The 20,213-nt window shown below is 31.6% G+C and overlaps 2 protein-coding genes across 2 annotated transcripts in view; one reads left to right on the forward strand and one right to left on the reverse strand.

The window, feature by feature from the left end:
* Window positions 1-723: 723 nt before the first annotated feature.
* LOC107165612 (DNA-directed RNA polymerase II subunit RPB1-like) lies at window positions 724-14,091 on the forward strand. The gene is made up of 27 exons (XM_015513937.2): window positions 724-1,020; window positions 4,197-4,329; window positions 4,395-4,531; window positions 4,588-4,743; window positions 4,822-5,115; window positions 5,178-5,338; window positions 6,719-6,940; window positions 7,032-7,289; window positions 7,354-7,564; window positions 8,106-8,315; window positions 8,628-8,796; window positions 8,859-9,157; window positions 9,217-9,439; window positions 9,775-10,236; window positions 10,304-10,509; window positions 10,570-10,704; window positions 10,767-11,058; window positions 11,117-11,352; window positions 11,420-11,623; window positions 11,710-11,894; window positions 11,971-12,089; window positions 12,177-12,362; window positions 12,437-12,824; window positions 12,884-12,988; window positions 13,118-13,201; window positions 13,394-13,714; window positions 13,798-14,091. The coding sequence occupies exons 1-27, from the start codon at window positions 943-945 to the stop codon at window positions 13,910-13,912; spliced, it is 5,589 nt and encodes a 1,862-aa protein (XP_015369423.2). The 5' UTR covers window positions 724-942; the 3' UTR covers window positions 13,913-14,091.
* A 216-nt stretch (window positions 14,092-14,307) lies between these two features.
* The window catches only part of Ptr (patched domain-containing protein), a 37,439-nt gene continuing 31,533 nt past the window's right edge, over window positions 14,308-20,213 (reverse strand). The window contains exons 7-10 of the mRNA XM_015513938.2: window positions 18,242-18,555; window positions 16,707-16,919; window positions 16,416-16,625; window positions 14,308-15,875 (exon numbers count right to left, since the gene is read on the reverse strand). Coding sequence (XP_015369424.1) covers window positions 14,847-15,875; window positions 16,416-16,625; window positions 16,707-16,919; window positions 18,242-18,555 — 1,766 coding nt within the window. The 3' untranslated portion in view covers window positions 14,308-14,846. The remainder of the gene's footprint in view (window positions 15,876-16,415; window positions 16,626-16,706; window positions 16,920-18,241; window positions 18,556-20,213) is intronic.

Below are 20,213 nucleotides of genomic sequence, written 5' to 3' on the forward strand. Positions count from 1 at the left end.
CAATTTGCAATCATATTGGATACCTAATTTATGTCTTAATCCTAAAACATATTTTATATAACTGTGTTATACCACTGATAATTAGTTAATGTTGCATAGAAATTATAATAATATGTGTCGTCCAATAATGCCGAACTCATATATCATGATGGTGAAACGATCGCTTTATTTCTTAATTGAGTTGGTGGGTGGGTGTAGAGGACAGAAAACTTGTAAAACGACAAACTCAAATAAACACAATACGGTGTTCAGGGGCGTAATTTAGGGGAGGGGTGAGGATGATAAATCCTCCAAACATTTTATTTTACCGCTAACATTTTATATTCGGTGGTGTAGGTTACTGCATGTATGAGGCTTACAGATTTTGCTAAAAATATACAATAATACAATATCCACAAACTAAAACCCTAATTACGGCAATTACGCCACTGACAGAGTTCATACAACAATAACAAAATCAATAGTTAATAGTTATTATTATTTAGGTTCTGAGCCTAGAAATTAAAGTATTAATTTTATAATGACATTGTGTGCATGGATTTTTAATTTTTATATAAATATCTAGACGGTGAATTACTGATTTAATGAATTCTGTAGTATCATCAAATTATTGTGAAGTTTTTCATGGAGGAGAAACATCGGATCGCTGCATGTCTTGGTCACACTGGATTGTCGCAAGCAGTTCGTTCTTTTTCTTTGCGCCATTTTAGCGTTTGCCCATTCCGTTTTTGCCGTTTCAGTTTTTAGTATTCAGTGTTTATCAACTGCGTGAATGATTCACTGTTCCTATGCGAGTATTGTGGGCTCTCATTCATTTGTATTTCTGTTGACATTCACGACAAAACTATTTTTATTTTAATACATTAAAAAACTTTGAATCACTGAACTAGTGAACTCTGTAAAATTGAGTACTGTGCTACGGCACTGCGCAACACTTGAAAAATGGCCGCCAGTGACTCAAAGGCTCCAATCCGAAGTGTCAAACGAGTACAGTTTGGTATACTGTCTGCGGACGAATGTGTTAGTATATTGAAAATTTGAAATGTATTTTAATTCGAAACTCCTCTATATTCCGCAGTCCGTAGTCCGTACACATATATACACATACACAACATAACATACTGTTGAACTCTTTAAGTTTCATCATAATATTGTGTTAATGGAACTTTGTTGGAATCGGAAAAATATAAACCACCTATATATACACCACAATAAAAAGAGCCGATCCATGTCATAAATCTTTGGTCGTAAGACTCATTACGACAAGCTTATTTATTTGTTGTATGATTAAATAGTACCAAATAGGTACTTAACCATGAAAGTACCTGTTTACACTGTGTGTTTACAATTTTTAAATGTTATCTGTATGATTGTAGAATATTCTGTTATTTTGAAGCAATCATGGAGTTTGAACATTTTTGGAACTCTGTGTCTTAATCATATTGTTTAGATCATTATATTCTACAATATTATTGACATTTATAAATGTATTTAAAATCATAAACATAATCATATTTATTTTATATTTTATAATTTCAAGTTTGACATTCAATAATTTTATTTTAGAATCAATACCTATCCCTAAAATTATGAATAAAATACTCGAGGTGTTGGACTTGGGTATATTTCAATACTGTTGATATCTTTATATTAATTATTGCTCAAGTAAAGAATCATAAAGAGATGACTTCCTAAAAAACTATTCTACTCAGTTCAGTGGCCCAACCATAAAATGGGTCCCACCTCTTTGGTTGTATTATTACTAAAATTCATATACCAGATATTTAATTTAATTGAATTCTATGTTTAAACAAGTTTGGACCATTTACCTTTAAAAAATTCTGGTTGATCTACTGCAGCGTTTCTTAAACTTTTTTTATCCGTGGAACCCTTTTTGATGTTCACTTTTATCGTGGAACCTCTACTTCTTTTTAGCTTTTTAGTTTTTTTAGGATTATTTGCAAATAAATTATATTATTAAGTAGAAGTATAGATTATTATTTAATCTACAAGTATTATTTTCCTTAATGGATATTTTAAAGTAATTTTATTGAACATTTAAAAAAAATTACTTAAGCTTCGCTGAACCCTGAAGTGATCCATGCGGAACCCCTAGGTTCTGCGGAGCACAGTTTAAGAAACGCTAATCAACTGATTAAGTTAACTATACTATGAAATGCATATAATATATTCATATGCAATTACACTATACCTATGTAAGATAATTATATTTATATAAAAAAAAAATTGGCCTAAGAAGAACTCCTGAAAATTATTTTTATCTTAAAAAATATTTTGGATATTAATATTTGTTAGATAAGTTGGATAGTAGTCATGTTCATAATTATACTGCGTACCTATGCGTAATACTGAAATATGAATTGTAAAAGGTTGTGGAGATAACAAAATTAATACTGGGCAAACAGCATTGTGTTTGAAGTTTATTGGGATTAGGGGGATGATGCCTTAATAAGTGACAATTCTGTTTTAAATGGGGCATGTGGTTACCTTAATCTATGTTGATCTTATGTCTTGTGAAAACCATTGAAGTATTTTTATATATTAATTTAAATATACATTTTGTGTTTATCGTAACTGATTGGTACTTAATATAGGCATTTAACAACTCTATATTAATTATTTTTAATTTAATTTAAGTATCAAAGTTTATCAAATAAAGCTAAAAAAATGGAAAGAAATATATTATTAAATTAAGTTTAAGTGTCTATCAACGTTTTTTTTTTTTATTGATCTCGAGCCTGGCAACTACTTAGCCATTAGCTACCTACCATTTATGAAGTATTCAATTATACTTACTCATAGAAATAAATCACTCAAAAATATCAGGGGTGTGTAAGCACTAAACAATTTTTAAGGAAAACAGAACTTCACACTCATCATTAACCAAAACCATCTCTGTTAACATTTGGTATCTCCATTAACAAAATAAAATAAAATAGGTAGTTATAGATTCAGATTAATTAAAAAATTTATTTTGTTTTCTATTTATTAATAAGTGATATCATACTGGAGATATAATTACAATCCACACTTGTGCACATTCATTTAAAATAGTTTCATTATTTACCCATTGTTAATCACGCTATGGTTAAAAGACCACTCTTTTTTACAATTCATAGATTTTATATTAAATAATTGATACTTAATATTTTCATTGAATTTAGTATAGTAATATTCTAAGTAAATTCTATTACATTTTTATAGTTTAAACTAAGATAGAAGTGAGATACCTACTATTCATAATAAACCTATAAATTTAAATAAAATTAGAACGTTCCATTTTTTTTTTTTAATATTATCCATTTGGTGTATAAAGAAGACATTTTTTGTCATTGTATGGAATATTAATTTGTTTTGACAAAATTGAATGAAACAAAATTTGTATTATTGAAAATTATAACATTGTCACAAATACCTCAATGTGACTAATGACATGATATACTGGCTTTAAGAATAATACCTTTTGATATGATTAATTGACAAGTCTGATAGTTATGTTGTGGTTCATGTCTAAGATTTTTAATTTTTATCAGAATATAAGATAATAATAATAATAATAATAATTACCTGATTCTGGGTGCATTAATTAAAACTCAGGGTGCTAATTTCATTTGAAATATTGGAAGTGTTTTGTTTTAGAAATATCTGTATTTACAGTTTGAATTTACTTATAAGACAATAATAATTCCATTTTTAAAATATTTACATACCTAATTTAGTTTTGTAAATTAGCTCTCTTAGATTGTCAATAGAATAATTTGCTCAGTATTGACAAGCAGATTTCGAATTACTGATTTTTAATACCAGTAAGTCTTAATAAGTCTTTATTGATAGTTCCGGGACATGTAAGGAGCTTTTTGAAATTAATTTGATTGATTCTGATGCCATATATTAACTTTTAGATATGGATGAGTTTTCTCTAGCTTTAAGATATTATCTTAGTACCTATTATATCTTCCAAACATAATTTAGTAGATTATTTAGACTATAAAATATATTTTTAGTAAAAATCAAATAGTTAAATCTGACAAAATGTACCTTAAGTAATTAGTGTTTATTGTTTCTTGATAGTTTATTTTATTCCTTAATATAATAGACATTAATATGTTGGAATTTAAGTAACATTTAATATTTTTATCGATTGAACAAAACTAATTATATGTTGACGGTTATAGCGACGTATGTCGGTCACAGAAGGAGGCATTCGGTTTGCAGAGACTATGGAAGGTGGACGCCCAAAACTTGGCGGACTTATGGATCCTCGGCAAGGTGTTATTGATCGCTTTTCAAGATGTCAAACATGTGCAGGTTAGAGAAATAATTATAACTTTTTTTTGTTTTTTATTATTTATTAATTTTTGTTATACTTGTAGGTAACATGACTGAATGTTGCGGCCATTTTGGTCACATTGAGCTGGCTAAACCTGTGTTTCATGTAGGTTTTGTAACTAAAGCTATAAAAATTCTGCGTTGTGTTTGTTTTTACTGTTCCAAATTATTAGTTAGCCCTGTAAGTATATTTAAAGTAAACTGAATTCAGTTATATTAAACAATTTTTTTTTTCAGAGTCATCCCAAAGTAAAAGAAATTGTTATGAAATCAAAGGGACAGCAAAGAAAACGTTTAGCATTTATATATGATCTATGTAAAGGCAAAAATATTTGTGAAGGGGGTGATGAATTAGATATTAACAAGGATAATGTCAATGATCCTAGTATGCCTGTAAATAGCAAACTATTTAATGATAGGTTTATTTAATAATAAACTAATTATATTCATTTATTTGTGCTGTTTTTATAGCCAAAAAAACAAGGACACGGTGGTTGTGGTCGTTATCAACCTACTATACGGCGTGTAGGCTTAGATTTGACTGCTGAATGGAAGCATGTTAATGAAGATTCTCAGGAAAAAAAAATCCCTTTAACTGCTGAACGTGTTCATGAAATTTTGAAACATATAACTGATGAAGAAGTTGTAATCATGGGAATGGACCCTAAATTTGCACGTCCTGACTGGATGGTACTAACAGTTTTACCTGTTCCTCCTTTACCTGTTCGTCCTGCTATTGTTATGTTTGGATCAATGAGAAATCAAGTAAGTTTAATTAATTAATTTAAATCAAAATAATACACTATATTTATATATTTATCTTACAGGATGATTTAACTCACAAATTGGCTGATATAATAAAATGTAATAATGAATTAATCCGCAATGAACAATCTGGTGCTGCTACTCATATTATAGCAGAAAATATAAGAATGTTACAATACCATGTTGCTACGTTAGTAGATAATGATATGCCGGGTCTACCAAGGTAAGCTGGAAAAATTTTTTTTTTGTATTTTATTAAAGAATTTCTCCATAATAGTCTACGACTAATGGCTTATAAAAAAAAAATATTAAAGTTAACTCTTTATTTTTCATAATATTACACCTAAAAAAGCAAAAACTAAACTAAAACCATACAATTTTCTAACCCGACCAACATAATTCTCATGTTTACCATTTGGTTAGGTTTATATTATTTATAATATTAAATATTATATTGAATAATTTGATACAATATCGATATCGTGGATTTTTTCCAAATAATTTCCATATCAATATCTAATAATAATTATTGAAAAAATCGCAATATCGAGATTATTGTTCACAGCTCGGAACAATAAGTTGACGGATTTTCAAGTCTTTCAATAATGTTCTCTGCGGTGTTATTATATATATACATATATATTTATTTAATATAGATCTATTATTATTATTATTATTACTTTTATCTACTAGATAATAAATTAAAGCATATTGGGATATATTTCAAAGAAATAGTTCACCACACTAAACAATTTAATCTAAATTCAGTGCTGGTTGTTAACTCGTGGTGAGACCTCGAAATTATTTTATTTTGTTATTACGATCAATCATCTCCAAAAAAAATAAATAGGTAGATAATCTCCTGAACGACTCAATCAACTGTTATTTCTGAATTCATATTTCAAATCAAATCCAAATTCTAAAATATTGATAGAAAAACTGCTGGAAGTAGAAACATTTTTATTAAATATTACAATTTATTAATTATTAAATAAATAAATAAATACTCAATGAATACTTTTCAATTAGTACAAAGTAATTTATAATTGATAATTAATTTACACTCATAATATATTAATGTAATATGTAGTCTATACCTTTGATATGCTTTCAACAAACTAAATTATATACAATTTTTCTTGTTGTAAAAATTTAAATCAATATTGATATTGGTATTTTTCTGATTGGAAAAATAAATATTATCTATTATTAAAAATGTATTGTTGGCCAACACTATTATTTAATATATTTGTGCGTGTTATATGTTAATAATTATATTTTAAAATGTATGTAACTATTCTTTTTTGTTTTAACTATTTTCATTTTTCTATCAATTTATAGCTTCATCCGTTGTAAATATAAATTTAAAATAATAAAAAAAGTTAAGTTAATTAATGAATTAGAAAGCAAAGATTTGGTTTAATATAGGTTAACTGATGTATGTGAGTAATTTTTGGTAAGCTATAATATATTTTAGTTGCGACACCATTTTGATATAAAACAGCATATGATCAAAAATTTGTATATTGTGGAGATTAGGCTAATTTAAGTTAATATGAAAAAAAAATTTAAAATTAAATTTATATGCATATTATATTTTTAGGGCAATGCAAAAGTCTGGTAAACCTCTAAAAGCAATTAAAGCACGGTTGAAAGGTAAAGAAGGAAGAATTCGAGGAAATTTGATGGGAAAACGTGTAGATTTTTCTGCTCGAACTGTAATTACTCCTGATCCAAATTTAAGAATTGACGAAGTTGGTGTACCTCGTACTATTGCTCAAAATATGACATTTCCTGAGATTGTTACGCCATTCAACATAGATCAGTATGTATAATTAATATTTTCTTTTCCAAAAGTAATATTAACATTTATTTAAATTAAGGTATTTTGATATTTAACATTTTATTTAAATTAGTATGTTGGAGTTAGTTCGCCGTGGCAATTCTCAATATCCAGGTGCTAAATATATTATACGTGATAATGGCGAGAGAATTGATTTACGTTTTCATCCTAAACCTTCAGATTTGCATTTACAATGTGGTTATAAAGTTGAAAGACATATTAAAGATGGTGATTTAGTGATTTTCAATAGACAGCCTACTTTACACAAAATGAGTATGATGGGTCATAGAGTAAGAGTTTTACCTTGGTCTACATTTAGAATGAATTTAAGGTAAATTATTATAATATAAATGATTAAATATATTGGATTACTCATTTATGTGTATGTTTTATAGTTGTACCTCTCCTTATAATGCTGATTTCGATGGCGATGAAATGAATCTTCATGTTCCACAATCTATGGAAACAAGAGCAGAAGTGGAAAACATTCATATTACTCCTAGACAAATAATTACTCCTCAAGCTAATAAACCTGTTATGGGAATTGTACAAGATACTTTGACAGCCATCAGAAAAATGACAAAAAGAGATGTATTTCTTGAGAAAGTAATTATTTTTTGTTTTTATTGCTAAAAATTAAATTTCTATATTTTGTTTCAAATAAGAGTAACCTCAGGCAGTGGGCTTTGCAAACGATGATGGCAATGGGTGTTATTGCTGACTTATTCTAAGTGCCATCACAGTATAATTCTATCAATCACATAGCTTGTTAAAATTACCAAGGTAAAGAATCTGTTTAGCTACAGCTGATTGAAAATAAATTCTAACAATGTAAACCAGTTTAATTGATGGATGTGGTCCGACAGAATGGATTTCGACCTGTTACATTAGTATTAGTCATTAGTGATGATCAAATAAGAGAGAAAGGGAATTTACCTCCTGACATTTTTTAAATATTTATAATAACTCATGTATAAGTGTAAACCAGGGACCATAAATTAAATTTTTAATGACTAAATAGTGACGTTCCCTCATCTCCATGACAAACATTTAACCATCTGTTATGCTTATTGCTTATTTGGGATAATTTATAGTTCAATGTATTTATTAAATTATATATGTTACATTTTATTTATTTTTCTTTTAGGAACAAATGATGAACTTATTAATGCATCTACCAATTTGGGATGGAAAAATGCCTACTCCGTGCATACTTAAACCTAAACCATTGTGGACTGGTAAACAACTTTTCTCATTGATTATACCTGGCAATGTCAACTTAATACGTACTCATTCTACTCACCCCGATGAAGAAGATAATGGACCTTATAAATGGATATCACCTGGTGACACAAAGGTATAATTTATTAAATTTATAAGTATTGAAATTTTACTATTATAATGTACACAGCAAATTTTCATTAAAAAGAAACGTTTTAAAATATTATCTTACAATTCATTGTTGAAAAAAATTATTTTGTTCTTGAATACTTAAATATTATTTTTACTTGATTGATTTTATTTTAATATAGTGAATATAATTTCCCAAGCATTTGTTGCTAGTTTTCTTTCTCATTAACTAGATAGTTTTTTTTTATTTTTCTATTAATTAAATATTCAATCTTATTATAATTTATGTTTTTACTTATTTAATTCATTAATTTTCTAGGTAATGGTTGAACATGGTGAATTAGTGATGGGAATATTGTGTAAGAGTACCTTAGGTACTTCAGCTGGGTCATTGCTTCATATTTGTTTTTTAGAATTAGGACATGAAGTGTGTGGACGGTTCTATGGTAATATTCAGACTGTGGTTAATAACTGGCTTTTATATGAAGGTAAAATACCAATATTATATGTTTTTATTATGTATTTAACTATATTTTTATTTCTTACCTAGGCCATTCTATTGGTATTGGTGATACTATTGCCGATCCTCAAACTTATTTGGAAATTCAAAAAGCTATAAAAAAAGCCAAGGAAGACGTAATTGAAGTTATACAAAAAGCTCATAATATGGATCTTGAGCCAACACCTGGTAATACTCTTCGTCAAACTTTTGAAAATCAAGTAAATAGAATTTTAAACGATGCTCGTGACAAGACTGGAGGTTCTGCTAAAAAATCTTTGACTGAATACAACAATCTCAAGGCTATGGTCGTGTCAGGAGCTAAAGGTTCTAATATCAATATTTCTCAGGTATGTTATATTGTTTTAATTTTATTATTTTAATTACTTAAAAGTTGGTGGGCTTTTAGGTTATTGCTTGTGTAGGACAACAAAATGTAGAAGGAAAACGTATACCGTTTGGTTTTCGTAAACGCACTCTGCCACATTTCATCAAAGATGATTATGGTCCAGAGTCTAGAGGGTTTGTTGAAAATTCATATCTTGCTGGTTTAACACCATCAGAATTCTACTTTCATGCTATGGGTGGTCGGGAAGGTCTAATTGATACAGCTGTGAAAACTGCTGAAACTGGTAAGTTTATATACAGATAGTAAATGTCTAGTGGCTTGGTGAGGCGCGGTCGTACGCTCAATCTGCGGAAACGCACTGAGCGTATGTACCGGCCGCAGTTGCTAGCTCCCGGATGGGTGACCACCCGGGATTTCTAGCAACATATCCTTGCCACACATACACAAACACGTGTTACAACCCTACCCACTTAAAAACCTACAAACAAACATACAAAAATAACCCCTACCGTACCACCCCACACCCAATGGCCTGTTACCGTGGGTTCTCCTTACAAAAAAAAAAAAATAATAAAAATAAATGTCTAATTATATTTTAATATTATCATCTTTTACAAGGTTATATTCAAAGACGTTTGATAAAAGCTATGGAATCTGTTATGGTTCACTATGATGGAACTGTTCGTAACTCAGTTGGTCAATTGATTCAGTTGCGTTATGGTGAAGATGGTCTTAGTGGTGAGGCTGTAGAGTTCCAGAGTATTGCCACTATAGAACCATCACATAAGAAATTTGAAGCCGAGTTTAAGTTTGATGTTTCAAATGAGAGACACATGAGAAAAATATTTACTGAAGAGGTGTTAAAAGACTTAATGGGTAGCAATGACAGTGTATCTGAACTAGAAAAAGAATGGGAACAATTAAATAATGATAGAGATACTCTGAGAGAAATTTTTCCTTCTGGAGAAAGCAAAGTGGTATTACCATGTAATTTAAAACGTATGATTTGGAATGTACAAAAAATTTTTCATATTAACAAAAGAGGACAAACTGACTTGAATCCAGTCAAAGTCATAAATGGTATGGGTGTATATGATATATATTTTAAAGTACAAGTTATTTTTATTTATATTTTTTCTAACTATAGGAGTGAAAGAGTTGTTAGACAAGTGTATTATTGTGGCTGGTGAAGACGAGTTAAGTAGAAAAGCAAATAAAAATGCCACATTATTGTTTCAATGTTTGGTGCGTTCCACTCTTTGTACTAAGCTAGTGTCGGAAAGATTTCGTTTATCATCTGAAGCATTTGAATGGTTAATTGGTGAAATCGAAAATAGATTTAAACAAGCTCAGGTAAAGTTTCTGTTAAATATAGTATGCCTCAATATCATTCTATAAAATATTTGTTTTCAGGCTCAACCTGGAGAGATGGTTGGAGCATTGGCTGCTCAAAGCTTAGGAGAACCAGCTACTCAAATGACATTAAACACTTTCCATTTTGCTGGTGTATCCTCAAAGAATGTAACTCTTGGAGTACCCAGATTGAAGGTAAACACTTAATACATTTTTAAAAAATTAACAAATAATTAATATTGAATAAATTGTTGTAGGAAATTATCAACATAAGTAAAAAGCCAAAAGCACCATCTTTAACTGTATTTTTGACTGGAGCAGCTGCTAGAGATGCAGAAAAAGCTAAAAATGTACTATGTCGCCTTGAGCATACTACATTAAGAAAAGTTACAGCCAACACTGCTATTTATTATGATCCTGATCCTCAAAATACAGTTATTAGAGAAGATCAGGAGTTTGTAAATGTTTATTATGAAATGCCTGACTTTGATCCATCAAGAATTTCCCCATGGTTGTTACGTATTGAGTTGGATAGAAAAAGAATGACTGGTAATTAAAAACTATTTATTTTTAGTATAATATCCATCTATACATTTTTATTTTTTAGACAAAAAATTAACTATGGAAGCAATATCTGAAAAGATCAATGCAGGTTTTGGTGATGATCTCAATTGTATATTTAATGATGACAATGCTGATAAATTAATCCTTCGTATACGTATAATGAACGGTGAAGACGGAAAAATGAATGGAGGTGATGATGAAGATAATGTTGATAAAATGGAAGATGATATGTTCCTTAGATGTATTGAAGCAAATATGTTGTCTGATATGACTTTACAAGTATGAAAAATTACAGTCTATGGATAGATTAAATATAAATTTTTAAATTTGTTTTCCTAATTCATAGGGCATAGAAGCCATAGCAAAAGTGTACATGCATTTGCCTCAAACAGATGCCAAAAAAAGAATAATTATCACTGATACTGGAGAATTTAAAGCAATTGCTGATTGGTTGTTGGAAACTGATGGTACTAGTTTAATGAAGGTGTTAAGTGAGAGGGATGTTGATCCTGTAAGAACATTTTCGAATGATATTTGTGAAATATTTTCGGTAAATACAAAATATTATATTATTTTAAATTGCAAAATTAAAATTTGAAAAAAAAAAACTTAATTAATGCAAGTCTTAAATTTCAGGTATTGGGCATTGAAGCTGTACGAAAATCTGTAGAAAAAGAAATGAACACCGTGTTGAATTTTTATGGTCTGTATGTAAACTATCGTCATTTGGCATTGTTGTGTGACGTAATGACAGCTAAAGGTCATTTGATGGCCATTACTCGACATGGTATCAACAGACAAGATACTGGAGCTTTAATGAGGTAAAATTTGTCTTTCAAATGGTATTATAGAATTATTGAATTTAATTAATATTAATATGTGCTTATACATATTCAGATGTTCATTTGAAGAAACAGTTGATGTGTTGTTGGATGCAGCTGCACATGCTGAAGTTGATCCTATGAGAGGAGTGTCTGAGAATATCATTATGGGACAATTGCCAAGAATGGGAACAGGTAAATCATTTGGCTATTTTGATTAAATAAAAATAAAGAAATACAACATAATATTTTAATGTTATACATATAATTTACTTTTATTAGGTTGTTTTGATTTACTTTTGGATTCTGAAAAGGCTAAGGATGGTATAGAAATACCAATGGATAATGGTTACATGGGTATGGGTGCTGGTGGTATGTTTATGGCTGCTGGAACACCATCTATGTCTCCTGCTATGACACCTTGGGATCAAACTTCCACACCAATTTATCAAAACAGCTGGTCATCAAGTAAGATGGAAATTAAGCCGCTAAAAGCACTTATACTCTTCTATTAATTCAATTAACCTTTAAATTATTTACAGGTTTGGAAGCTGGTATGACTCCTGGTGGACCTGGATTCTCTCCTGCTGGATCAAGTGAAGCTAGTGGAACATCTCCATTCTGGATGACAAGTGGAGGAACTCCGGGTAGTCCTGGATCTCCAGGCATGGCTACTAGTCCATATGTGCCTAGTCCTAATTCTATGTCGCCCAACTACAATTATCCATCTAGCCCACAATTTGGTTCTATGTCACCATCTATGACTCCTACTAATTATTCACCAACAAGCCCACAATATTCGGCTACACAACAAAATACTCCAAAATACTCTTCTATGTCGCCCAACTACAACTATTCTCCAACCAGCCCATCATATTCCCCTACAAGTCCATCCTACTCTCATACTTCATATTCACCGACAAGCCCTTCGTATGTATTTTAAAATTATTTTACTAGATTAAAAGTTATAACTTTTTTCTTTATTTTAGGTACAGTCCAACATCTCCATCATATAGTCCAACATCGCCTTCGTATAGTCCAACATCTCCATCATATAGCCCAACTTCTCCTTCGTATAGCCCTACATCTCCCTCGTAAGTTAATTAAAATTATTGTAAAAAACTAACAACACTTATTATTAATACTTAACTCTTAAGTCTTTACTTAAACTCTGCATACTCTAAACCTTAAAATAATTTATTATAAACTTTATTTTATTTCAGATACAGCCCTACTAGCCCTTCATACAGTCCTACATCTCCATCGTATAGTCCAACATCTCCATCGTATAGTCCGACTTCTCCATCGTAAGTAACCTTTATATACTAAAATTTTAATTCAAAATGTTTGTAAAATAATAATAATTAACTCACAAAATGTATACATTTCTAATTTTAATCATTTTGCTAAATCATTTATTTATATAATATTATGGTTTTTGTTATTATATAATTTAAATTACTTGGTGCTAATAATCAAAATGCAATCTACTTTAATAGGTATAGCCCTACATCGCCATCTTATAGCCCAACTTCACCATCGTATAGTCCAAGCTCTCCACAATACACAGCATCTTCACCTTCCTATACTCCTAGTGCTACGTCGGGTGCCAGCAATTACAAATATTCACCCACGTCGCCCTCTCTTGCTGTTAGTCCAACATACTCTCCAACTAGTCCAATGTATTCACCATCAAATGCGTCATACTCTCCATCTTCTGTGCAACATACACCAAATGCTGGAGCTACACAGTACAACCAATCTTACAGTCCAAGTTCACCAGTTTACTCACCTACTAACTTCTCATTAACAAGTCCCAGGTAAGATAAAAATCAGCAATAAATTTTATTTTTAATTCTATTTTCATACAAATCATCCATAAAAAAAAAACATTATATTTTAGGTATTCTCCCACATCACCAACATATTCCCCTGGTGTTGGAAGTCCAAATTATTCTCCATCTTCACCCAGCTATTCTCCAACATCTCCAAATTATAGTGGACCTGAAGAACAATAAATCAAAATACAGTTTTTGTAAACAAATCTTATATTTTTGAATTATTTACCTTAAATTGTTTTTTTTAGCTTTGAAGTATTTTAAGTAGTTAGATCCTAAAATTAGAAAGTGATTTCTATGTTTAAAAATGAATTTCTTTTTTAATATGTTATTGTAAATATAAAAATTGGAGTTATTAATTTTTACTTTTATTATATTTTAAATCCTGGGTTACAACCATGAGTAAACGTCATATAGATAATATAATATAATCATATTATGTCTAAAACAGGCGCTTTTATTTTGGATAGTTTGGAAATTGAAGTCTAATCCTAATTTGTCAATAAACTGTCCACATTTAATGGATGTATTTTTTATGAAAGGTTAAGATAATACATTTGAGATGACTATTATAATTTATGCTTTTCATGAATCCAATGTTTATTTTAATAAAATGTTTACAAAAATAAGATATTAGTACATAAAAATTATAATATGTCAAACTTAAAATAATTGTAGGTAACGTCCACATGTGTCTTAAAATTTACTTTAACAATTAACTATAATCATTATAATAATTTATAATACTATTTATATTCATACATACTGCCTACTTGATAGGTTTAGATATTACATTTAAGTTTTACTTTTGAGCAATTTGAAAAACAGTAATGACTACGAGCACTCGGTCATAAAAAAATCACCTCTCATCTGTTTTCTAATTCGTTTAAAATATTATATCATAATATTTCATTATCATTGTACAATTATATGCACAAGAAAAATCACTGGCAACATTAACTTATATATTTACACAAAACATAAAACGATCTTGTTTTGTAAAAAAATCCATGACGATTTGCGGGAAGTCGTACTAAGAAATACCGAACGCATTGGATTGTATACTAGGTAGCGGTTGCGGACAAGGTGCAGCGATGGCTGACCAAATCAGGTCCTAATGATATCGGCCGTCGTTTCTGTACTGTCGATCGTCGCGATGAAAGACGGGCCCGGTCGGCCCACCGTTGAAGTAACCGTCGGCGCCGCCACTGGAATGACGTTGACCGTAACCGGTGCCGTTATTGGCGGGCGACGGCCCGTAACCGGTAGGCCTCGCCGGGGTCATCGGCATCGAGTGGCCCGTGGCCTTCCTCCAGCCATCTAAATACTTGCGGCGCTGCGCCTCGTCTTCCGCCGCCTCTCTCAACCGGCGCCGTTGTGACCTCGACGAACTGCTCTCACTCGAGTCCTCCGACGTGCCTAGGCCCATGTCCTTGTCCAGCCTCGGGTTTGCAGCGTACTGCTTGTTGGCAGACGTGACGCCGCGGTACCGCCTGTCCACTTCACCAAAGTCAGGCTGCAGCAGCGACGGGTGCGGTATGCAGTACGGTCCGCGGGCAACGCCGTTTTTGACGCCACCGGCCAGCTGCTTCGCCGACTTGCAGTCGTCCATCACCGCGGTAGATGGGCGGCGAGCTTTTCGTGTCCCGCCGCAGCACGCGCCTGGACCGAACAGCGACAGGAGCACGGGCAGCAGGATCATTCCGTGCAGGGCACCGAACACGATCACCAGGAAGATCATCTTGAAGAACACCAAGAATATGTAGCTGCCGGCCAGTATCAGAGCCGACACACCCAGCACCGTGCTGATCGCGCCCTGGATGATCGGTAGGCCCAGCGCGTACAGGCTCTCCCGGACCCGATCTGCAGGTCGCGTCGCCTCGGACGACATGTACGCATAGCATATGTGCGCGGTGAAGTCGACTGAGAATCCAATGCACATGATCAGGTTCACCATGGATATCGTGTCCAGATTGACGCCCCACAGGGCCATGTAGCCGACCACGCCCAGCTCGATGGACACGATAGAGAAGGCCACCCACAGGGAGCACAGCACGTTCGGTATGAACAGGAACGAGATCAGCATCATTGTAGCTCCACCCACTACCATGGACTGGATCGACGTGGGCCTAACGAGCTCGAACTGCGCGAGACGCAAAAAAAAAAATCATTTTTCAGTTTAGTATGCAGTTTGAATTGTTAGTCTCGAAAGTTGCTATTGCTGTCGAAACTATTGTTTAAAATAAAACATTGAATCAGAAAAAAAATTGACTACCTATATACTACGCGCAACAAAGGCCAGGAAAAACTGACTGAAAAATAAATTTGATTGTTTTGGGGTCGTTTCACGTGGACACATATGATACCCGCGATAATGTGATGAACGTTTGATTCTAAATAACGTATTGTTTTAGTGCGACATTTCGGTTCTAGTAATCATTTAATGAATTATGCTGGGAAAATGGAAAGATCAAAATGTATTTTTAAGGCGACTAAATCATAATCACAATAATGAGCGAAAAAACTTCATGCGTTTAGTTAGGGGCACTATCCGAGGCAAACAAATATGATTTTGATGTGAAAATATTATATACGTGAATATAATATTGTAATTTGTACAGGTAATGGTAGGTATAATGTATTTTATTGTGATATTACCTATACCTAATGCGTATAATCTTACCTGGTCGAAAAATACGAAATATGGATGGAAAACGCTAACGTTTAACGGAGATTCGTGCGCGATTTTCCGCAATTCTCTCACCATGTCTTTTTCCATGTTTCCATCGCTAATATTTACCGCCTGTATCATGAATCGAGAAGCCACGATTTTGGTTCTGTCGTCGTTAAACTTTACATCTAACGAGAATGGATTCGGTTTGAACAGCCACAACTAAAATCGTGCAAAAACAAAACAATGCGAATAGTACCTCTAAGTCGAATGTTATATAATACGGAAATGTCCAATACGTACGTCGTTTAGCGTTTGCAAAAACGTTTCTCGTGTGTCAATGGTCACATTCAGTTCCTCTTGGTTTCGATTCACGTAATTCACAAACGACCGCACCCAAGACTCAGTGTACAGTGGACTAGATATGAACGTTGAGTTCTCGAAAGTTTTGGTCAAGTTTTCTATTTCGTTTTGCACGTCCACATCCCAATAGTCCAATTCTCCGACGATTATTACCTGAATAAAAATATCGGTATTATTATTAGTATTATGTTGTAATAATATAATATGCATAGTTTCTATTTTAATAATAAAAATTTATAATAAACTGATATTTTGTAGCAATACTGACAACAAAACTACAAAACTGTCCTAAAATATTATATTTGTTTTTATTATCACGCGATTTACGTATTATCGTCATATAAAAAGGTTATCAGACATCAAGTTGCATATGATGGAAATATCTTAAAATGTGCATCATTCGTTTTGTAAAGCTATTTCTTGATGAATTTTTAAACTTTTTTTTTATTTGAAATCCTATTCGCTGTCGTTTATTCAATGCCTACTATAATAACATGGCACACGCGTCTACTCCGTGGTCTTATATTGTATAGCCTATATAGGATTTAACAAGAAGATGTTGGGAATTTCAACCCTAACATTCATTTTTATTTTAAAGATGTATTATTAATTATTATTATTATTGTTTATTGAATGATTTCTTTCAAATAAGTCGACATCGATGACAAAATTATTGTCTTCTTACTTCTAAAACCACGCCCGTGCAATTATAATTGATAATTATTAATTATATTAGTACAAACGTCCCTCGCTCGTTGTGTCTATATAACACGAAACACGTGGATATATTTTAGTCAACCGGAACCTTGAATATTAATAATAATATTAGTTTATGAGGTTATAGATTGCACCCAGTATTACCTTATTAAAGACGAATAAAATACAGTTAATTATCCGGTGGGTGGGGCAGCGAAAAATGCGATTATTCCATATAGTTAGATACAAAATTTTCCCTTTTTGCTGTCCCGCGTTATTTATATGTACCTACATTGTTCATTATTGTACTTATATACATCAATAAATTCCTTAATGAAAGATATCGTGACAGCGACAATAGTAGCTATCGCATGTCCTTCGCGGGACCATTGGCTTCAAATTTCAATAATTTATACTGTATATAGTCCACTATATATTTATTTTACAATTTTAACGCCCCATGAAATAATATTACTTCAATATCAAAAAGTCCTAAATAAATATTATGATAAATAATAATAGCTATAATTTATTCATTTGAATAAGATCAGCAGAAGAACTTTCACAGATAGGTAAAACGGAATCAATCGTGAATCGTTTTCAATATTACCTACCTAGGTATATAAATGAATTGAATTGGATTGTGAATTATATATATTAAACGTTAATGTATACCTAATATGTATTATAAAATGGTCTATAAATGTATATCTTTACTAATATATGATATTTTTATGTAGATTATTGTCGATAGTGTATGTAATTTAAGTTTTTCGTACCTGGATTCTATACGGAAATTCTCTGAAGTAAAAATCATCTCTATCGTAGAACTCGATGGAGTACGAGTCGGTCCTGGACAGCTTCCTCCTCTGCAGTCCTTCTTGGATGGTGGTAGTGCCGTACAATGCACCAGCCAGGTATCCGGCGAACACCAAGAGCACCATTATCTTCACGTACCATTGATTCAATGCCCATCCCAGACTGTCCCTGCACCAAACCATAATCGCGTTGTCGGGGTTGTCCCGGGGATTTCCAGGGTCCTTGGGGTTTACTCCACCCGAACAAAACACTCTGTACAACCATGATTCTTTGTCTGCAATGTAAACCATACAGCTGTTTAATATTAAAGCATGTGCGGTAAAAGTATGCCTGTTACTTTTAAATGTTCGTGTACCTATAATAGCGTGTATACGATATATTTAAATGAATATTTTTTTACATTAATCGGTTAGTTGTACATATGTTGTAGGTATTCCGTTTAATTGCATAGGTGTACATATTAATGCTGATTACTAATAAAAATATTTGAAAAAGACTACTATAACAATACAGCTTTGTGGAGCGGTTGTTGCGATCAGTCACGCAACGTGATTGAGAATACGCACTACCACTGCCCGCCACCACTAGTTCTCTGATAAGTGCGACCACCTGCCGGACCTGCAGGGTTCTTATAGTGGCAAAAACCTTGGTACACATACACGTATTGTCAACCTACGGTAACAACCCCTACAGTTAAAAACTTGCTAAGAATAACCATCTAAGGCCTATTACGTATATTATGTTTTTGTGGGTTAATAAAAAAATTAATAAAACAATGATAATAGATAATAATAATAATAACAATAATAGTGTTTGAAAAATATTTTGTAATGACTATTCATTTGGTAAATATAGGTGAAAAATCGTCAACTTGTACCTTTATAATAGTTTGTTATTTATTTAAAAAAAGTAATGTATATTTTGTTTTTTTTTTCGATTTTCTTGTCTATATATTATATTATTATGTACCTACACGATTTGTACATAGAAATACGCATATATGATGGTAAAAATGTAAAAAAAATATAGACATGGTCGGTAATACGTAGGTACCTATATACCAGTGTATTGTGTATTTATTTATTCGAACGGATACAACATAATATGCTGTACAATAATGTACAGTAATACCCATTACCTATACACTTTGCGGTTGTACAAACTTCACGTACGGACGTCCCGTTCTTATAATAAACGAATTCTAATTACCGTATACGTGACACGCGATGTAATATTGTGGTGTGAAGGATAATATTTTTTCACGCGTATACGCGTTCTATACTTCTATGTTCACCACACACCCATACCTGATATCAATAAATAGTGTATTTATACTTACAGGTATTGCACAATCAACTCTAAAATAACGCATGATTTATTGTATCGTACCTATGTATATATAATAATATATAATATAATATGATGACAAGTGAAAAGTGTACGCATATATTATAGTCTATAGAAGGTGATTCTTTTATCAAACAACACTTATATGGTGTTTGTGTGTAAATACCACCTAACATACACCTATAACACACAAACACCACCCAAAACCACCCAACTTTGGGAGGCTATATCTTGTAAACGGATTAACGAAAAATGAAAATTTAAACGTGAAAATTCATTGAAAAAATAGCCTTTTAGTTTATGAAATTTTAAATATAGGTTGTCATTTGAAAATCAAAAGTTGATAATGGTTAACCTGATAAATATAGGGGTGAATATATTTAAAAAAATATATAGTTCTAGAACAAGATGGTTCTAAAATTTTGAAAAAAAAAAAATTGGAAAAAAGTCAATAGTTTTTGAAATAATGATTGTTGTTTGATAAAAGAATCACCCTGTATATAGTAGCTCAAACATAATAATAGTATACGTTTTGCATTCAATTTTATTCGATTGAAATTTATTAATTTTTAATTGTCGAATGAA

The sequence above is a fragment of the Diuraphis noxia genome, unplaced genomic scaffold (assembly GCF_037042655.1).
Source record: "Diuraphis noxia isolate RWA-SAM2 unplaced genomic scaffold, SU_Dnox_SAM2 contig0003, whole genome shotgun sequence".
NCBI lineage: Eukaryota > Metazoa > Arthropoda > Insecta > Hemiptera > Aphididae > Diuraphis > Diuraphis noxia.